The sequence below is a fragment of the Haliaeetus leucocephalus genome, unplaced genomic scaffold (genome assembly GCF_000737465.1).
Source record: "Haliaeetus leucocephalus isolate CR32 unplaced genomic scaffold, Haliaeetus_leucocephalus-4.0 Scaffold110, whole genome shotgun sequence".
Lineage (NCBI taxonomy): Eukaryota > Metazoa > Chordata > Aves > Accipitriformes > Accipitridae > Haliaeetus > Haliaeetus leucocephalus.
Genome location: NW_010972546.1, coordinates 1,061,777 through 1,067,369, shown reverse-complemented (window position 1 = coordinate 1,067,369; position 5,593 = coordinate 1,061,777). Strand labels below are relative to the sequence as shown.

The 5,593-nt window shown below is 64.0% G+C and overlaps 2 protein-coding genes across 2 annotated transcripts; one reads left to right on the top strand and one right to left on the bottom strand.

Annotated features, from left to right (window-relative positions):
* The first annotated feature begins 252 nt into the window (after positions 1-252).
* On the top strand, positions 253-3,217 carry LRRC46 (leucine rich repeat containing 46). The gene is made up of 8 exons (XM_010585677.1): positions 253-283; positions 386-482; positions 577-685; positions 1,094-1,140; positions 1,330-1,439; positions 2,137-2,206; positions 2,504-2,733; positions 2,811-3,217. Exons 1-8 carry the CDS (start codon positions 253-255, stop codon positions 3,215-3,217), a joined length of 1,101 nt encoding a protein of 366 aa, XP_010583979.1.
* Positions 3,218-3,614: 397 nt separating this feature from the next.
* Positions 3,615-5,568, bottom strand: SCRN2 (secernin 2). Its single transcript, XM_010585521.1, has 7 exons — positions 5,398-5,568; positions 5,116-5,297; positions 4,829-5,028; positions 4,534-4,749; positions 4,238-4,403; positions 3,919-4,096; positions 3,615-3,792 (listed from the first exon to the last, which is right to left on the bottom strand). The coding sequence occupies exons 1-7, from the start codon at positions 5,566-5,568 to the stop codon at positions 3,634-3,636; spliced, it is 1,272 nt and encodes a 423-aa protein (XP_010583823.1). The 3' UTR covers positions 3,615-3,633.
* Positions 5,569-5,593: the final 25 nt, after the last annotated feature.

Here is a 5,593-nt window from a genome sequence, read left to right as displayed (position 1 = left end):
CCCCAGCCCGAGGATCCCAGCCCCATGGTCCTGCCAGGCCCTGGGGTCTCTCTGCCCCACCTGGGAGTCCCAGCGCTGATCCCCCCCAGTCCGGCAGTCCCATCCCCACCGACCCCCCCAGCCCGCAGGTTTCTGCCCCCCATCGCCTCAGCACCCTTCCCCTTGCAGAGAGCAGTGGGGCCGGCCCAGCCCCCGCGACACACCCACCCAAGGGCCCAAGGAAGGGACAAAGACTCAGGACAGCCCCCCATCATGGCTGGGCAGGGGGAGACCCTGCCTGGGGGTGAGTAAACCGTTGCGGGGCCTGCTTACGTGCGTCAGCCTGGGACGGTACAGGGAGCCGGACCCTGCTGACCTGAGCCCCGTCACCTTGGGTTTCCCACAGGCCGTGAGCAGACGTCCCCGGGGGTGACCCTCACCGACAGCCTCATCGCCATGAGGAACCTGCCTCGCGTGGTGGAGCCCCGGCACCCAGAGAGCCGGTGAGAATCTGCACAGAGCCCACCTTCACCACCCAGGCTGGCAGGGAGGGGTCTGTGGGCACAAAGGACACCCCGAGCACCCCCCTTCCTCTAGATCCATGGAGCTGCTGTCCCCCTCGACCATCCGCTTGGACCGGGAGAACATCTGTGCTATCGGGAGGCTCCAGAGCCTGCAGGAGATTCACAGCCTCTACCTGCAGCAGGTAAGGTACTATGGCAGGTGCGGGGCAGTGGAGATCAGCCCTAGTTCTGGGGGTAAAGGCCACCTCAGGGGGGACCACAAACACCCCAAGTTCTGCTCCAGGGTTTGCCTCCCTGCATGGCCAGAGGCACTGGCAGCACTCCCCTCTGATGACAATGTCGCAGATGGAGTTTGAGTGAGGGTCTGGCATCAGACATTTGGTGTTTTTCAAACCCACATGAAGAGCCTTAGGGTCCTCCTGAACTCTGCCAGGCTCTCTGTGCCATCGCAGCCCATACTCTTTCCATAAAGTTCCCGTGGCAATGGTGCGACATCCTGTTGCCCGTGTGAGGCTGGAGCAATCCTGGGGTGCTTCCAAAATCTGGTTTTTATGCAGTAGAAAAACGTGTTGCTTTTTTTTTTCTTCCAGAACCAAATTGAGAAGATTGAGAATCTGGGCTGCTTTCCCAACCTGCGGTACGGGCAGCTTCTGCCCCCAAGGAGATCTTTTTCCATGGTCAGAGGAGAGTGGGGCTCCCTCCTTCCCTTGGCAGAGCCAGGGGGGGTTCGAGTTGCAGCCCCTGACAGCCTGGTGCTGCTGGCTCTGACCCTGGGGGCTGTGGCGTCCCCCCCACCTCACACCGCTGCCCTCCCTGTGCTCTGCAGGTTCCTCTCCCTGGCTGGAAACCGCATCCGCAGAGTGGAGAACTTGCAGACCCTGCGACACCTGCGTGTCCTGGACTTGTCCCACAACCAGATACAGACGCTTGACCCAGGTGGGAGGCAGGAATGGGTCCAGACGTGGTCTGGGTCTGCCCGAGAAGTGCCTTGGGTACCGGAGAAATGCCGGCAGACCCTTGCTCCAGGCTTTGCCAGGGCCTCTGACCCTCAGGTCCCAACCAAAGCCCCAGCAGAGCCACCCTGGGGCTGGCCTGCGTGTTCCAGCATGACAACAGAGGAGCTCTGTGGCCAGGTTTGAGCCATCCCTTCTGCTGGCAGACTCCAGGTGTCTGCTTCCACCTTGTGTCCTGCTTCGGCAGAACACTTCAGTGGCTCAGATCAGACTTGGGGATTTCAACCTCATGGCAAAGCTGCTCCAGCCCTGACAAGCCTTCGTGCGTCTTTCAGTTGGCTCCTCCCGTGGGTGATTTTTGGCAGAAGAGGGAGGGACAGAGGGATAATATCTCCCTCCCTTCCTCTGTAGTGTTGCTGTTGTCGCACCAGGCCCTCTGCTTGCAGACAGGGGTGAGAAAGGGAACAGTGATGGCCTGGGAAGGGGAAAACCCTCAGTTTTCACATGGGAGTATGTGCGATACACGTTCCCACCCTCCCTGCCTCAGTTTCCTCACCTGTGAGGGTGTCACCTCAGGAGTGGGTGAAGAGCTGCAGGAGATGGGAGGCACAGGGGTTTGGCAGAGAGGGGGGCTCAGGTCCCACCTCAGCACCTTTCTGCCTTCCCTTTGGTCTCTGCAGATGAGCTGCCCCGCAGCCTCCGTCTCCTCGACTTAACGGGAAACGAATGCACCCACCAGGATGGATACAGGTTGGTCAGGGGAGGCTGGGGGGGGGGGCAAGTCCCCCAAACCGCAGAAGCCCTTCAGCAGGGTACAGCCCCCCCCAAATATCAAATGCAGCATGAGCCCCCCACCCAAACCCCAGAAAACTGAATCTCTGCCTTCTGTCCCGGCCAGTCTGTGGGGTGGGCTGCATGGAGCAGTGCCAGGGGGTGTGGTGCTGGGGGGGCACAGTGCCGGGGGTTCGGTACCACCCCGAAGCACTCCCAGCCCCGAGGTCATGCTGCATGGCAGTGGAACGTCTGCTCTTCCTTTGGTGTTTGCAGAGAGCTGGTGGTGGGAGCCCTGCCCCACCTCCTGCAGCTGGACGCCCAGCATGTCCGTGGCAGTGTGGGTGAGGAAAAGGAGGAAGGAGGCTCTTCCAGCAGTGAGGATGAAGACGACGAGTCGCCCTCTGAGCAGAGCGGCCCTTTCACTGCAGGCAAAGGTGCCCAGACTGAAGCAGGACACGTTGCACGCTTGGGGGTTAAGCAGGCCGGTCCCTCTGTCCCCAAGGGTGAGAGGAGTGGCAGGGAGCTCCGGTGGCCATGCCAGGTCTCCTGTAATTCTCCTCCCTCCCTCCGTCCCTGGCAGATTTCTTCGCAGATCTGCACCAGGAGCTGGCCGGGCGCTCGCGGCGGAGGCAGAGGGAGGCCCTGGAGGAACACCAGACCCGTCTGGAAGAGCTGGAGGAGCTGCAGGAGTGTCGGGGTCTGCTGCTGCCTCCTGCACAGCTGAGCCCAGGCCGGGAGGGAGCAGCCTGCATCACGACCCCAGGACCCAGGCGGTCTCAGCCCCGTCCCCAAGCGAAACTGGGGACGTGGCTGCCACCCCTGCCGGGACCTGGTGGGCAGCACACCTGCCTGCAGCCCCAGCAAGCTCCTGGCAGGAGCCAGCCCCGGACTAAGGCTCTGGAGGAGGAGACTCGCACCAAAGGAGCAAAAAATAGGCAGTTACCCCGAATACCCCGCACCAGCATGGCACCACATGGTTGGGATTAAAGCCTCTTTATTCCTACACCAATCCGTCTGTCTGCCACAGAGCCCCCAGCCCCACAGCCAGCCCCAGAGGGGCTGGGCACAGGCAGTTCTGCCTAATGGTGGGAAAAGACATGCCGGGCTGCGGGCAGGACTCCAAATCCCACTCTGCGTCCCTCTCCTTTCCACTGCATCTGCATTTCAGGCCACAGCCACCCCTCAAAAGTGCCAATTCCTTCAGGACAAGTTAGGGGGCTGGAGGCTCCGCACCCTCAGGCGGGGCTGGAGACACCGGTCAAGCCATTCCCCACCACGCCATCAGCGGCAGATCTGTGGCGGGAGGAGGCAAGGAGCTGGGGCCGGGCATCGGGAAGGTTTTCTCATTCCCTATCCAGGAGCAATGCCGCAGGGGGTGCCGAGTCCACCCACCTGCATGGGGTTTATGTGTAAAACTTCATCTCTGCCTCCACGCAGTCAAAGAAGAGGTCGGCCAGCTCCTCTGGGCGGGGGGCCACCGTTCCCCCCAGCAGCGCGTTCATCCCCTCCAGGCCCTGCTTCTCCAGGTCCCACAGCGTCTGCAGGAGCTTCTGGCCCCGCTCCTGCAGGTGTCGAAGAGGGAGGAGAGCTGACACTGGGCACCCTCAGGGAATTCGACAGCCTCCCACATCACCGGGGGCAGAGTGAGGGTCCCGGGGCAGCGGTGGCTGGGGAAGGGTCTGCGGTACCTGGTCCCTCTCCATCAGCTCCAGTGCCGCCTGATGCCGGCGGTAGAGCTCGTGCCGCCGATCGACCGTGCTCTGGAAGCGTGGGATCTGCTTGGCGGGGTCGTCGCGGAAGGTGGGAGATCTCACCTGCGGCGTGGGCTTGAGGCCGGCAACGAAGACGAAGGGCTTGAAGACGGACCTGCCAGAGAGGAGTACCAGGGCCCTGGGGCCGGCCAGCACAAGGACAAGATGCTGCTCCCTGGGGACACTCAGCCCGGGGCACGGCTCTGCCTCGTCCCCGTCACCCCCAGAGTAGGGCTGTCCCCCCCGGTGTCCTCACCTGGAGGGGTCAGGGGTGGCCGTGAAGAAGTGGACGCAGGGCAAGGTGGGGTCTTGGGGCAGAACGGACACCATGCTGCCTGCCGTGCGGAACCCCTCCGAGTCCACGCAGATCCCGCTGGCCTTGTCCCGCAGGATGGCCATGAATGTCTCCGCCGTGATGTGACCTGGTGGGTGAGGCAGAGCCACGTCACCACCGGCAGCTCAGCCACAGCTGCTGTGGCCACGGGGAGTGGGGAGATGCCAGGGCGAGCCATTGGTGGCCATCCCTGTCCCTGTCCCTGCCCCTGTCCCCACCTGCATGCTGCCGCAGCAGCTCCTTGCCGGCGTGGTAGCGGGCCTTGGCAGCCTCCATGCGAGCAGGCTGGTGCGTCAGGGAGAAGACCTCGGCGAAGCTGAACTCGCCATCCCCGCTCCACCAGCCCTGGCTGCGGGCTCGCTGCCGCAGCCCCGCGTGCTCAGCCGTGATCTCCCTCCCAATGCTGAGCTGGTTGGAGATGTTGCGGCTGCCCTCTGCGAAGGCCGGAGGGGGGGTCAGGTTGGAGGGGACAAAGGGCTCCCTGTCCTCCCAGTACAACCAGAGCCCGCTCACCTCGGATCTGCTGGGCTGCCCAGTACCGGCCAGCCGTCTCCAGCACCCAGGCCTCGACGCGGTCAGCCAGCAGGAAGGTGTTGTGGTAGACGAAGGGGACCGGCTCCTCCTTGCAGCTCCCACCCTGGCCGTAGCGCTCCAGCAATGCCACCATCACCTCCAGGGCCTCCCGGGCAGAGCTGCCCCGCTCCAAACCCAGCCTGCCGCGCCGGCAGCACCCCGTCGGCCAGTGGTGGGTGACGGCACAGGGTGTCCGGGGCAGGGGACACACACGACACTGTCCTCACCTCACCAGGTCCATCCCCAGCAGCGCCTCGTCCTCCCCCAGGGGCTCACGGGTCCAGACGCCCTCATTGCCCACACAGACACCGTGTTCGTTGGCACCCATCTCGGCACCCCACAGCCAGGCGGGACGGCTCAGCACCACCGCGTGGGTTCTCTCTGCCTGCTCGATCTCCAGGTAGGTGCACTGTCGGGGGGGGGGACGGGGACAGAGAGGGGCTGAGCTGAGACCTGGCGCACTCGGTGCACCGTCCCCCATGGCCGGCTCGGCTTCGTCACGGTCTTACCTGGACTTTGTCCCCGGGCTGGTGGACGGCAGCAGGGACGTAGACAACCTCCTGGACCTCGTGACGCGGCCGGTCAGCGTTTTTGCCGAAGATGACGACGGGCGCCGCGGTGTGCGGCGGCAGCGCCACGAAGCAGTCGCAGGATGAGGGAGCGGGATCCCACTCCGCCATCCTAAACCGGGCGGAGGGGACGGGG

Excerpts from the sequence above, each read along its gene's own strand:
- LRRC46 (XM_010585677.1), top strand. The coding sequence starts at position 253 with ATGGCTGGGCAGGGGGAGACCCTGCCTGGGG. Across the intron at positions 1,440-2,136 it reads GATACAGACGCTTGACCCAG|ATGAGCTGCCCCGCAGCCTC; the intron begins GTGGGAGGCAGG and ends TGGTCTCTGCAG. Across the intron at positions 2,207-2,503 it reads ACCCACCAGGATGGATACAG|AGAGCTGGTGGTGGGAGCCC; the intron begins GTTGGTCAGGGG and ends TGGTGTTTGCAG.
- SCRN2 (XM_010585521.1), bottom strand. The coding sequence starts at position 5,568 with ATGGCGGAGTGGGATCCCGCTCCCTCATCCTGCGACTGCTTCGTGGCG. Across the intron at positions 4,750-4,828 it reads GGCAGCCCAGCAGATCCGAG|AGGGCAGCCGCAACATCTCC; the intron begins GTGAGCGGGCTC and ends CGGCCTTCGCAG. Across the intron at positions 4,404-4,533 it reads GCTGCTGCGGCAGCATGCAG|GTCACATCACGGCGGAGACA; the intron begins GTGGGGACAGGG and ends CTCACCCACCAG.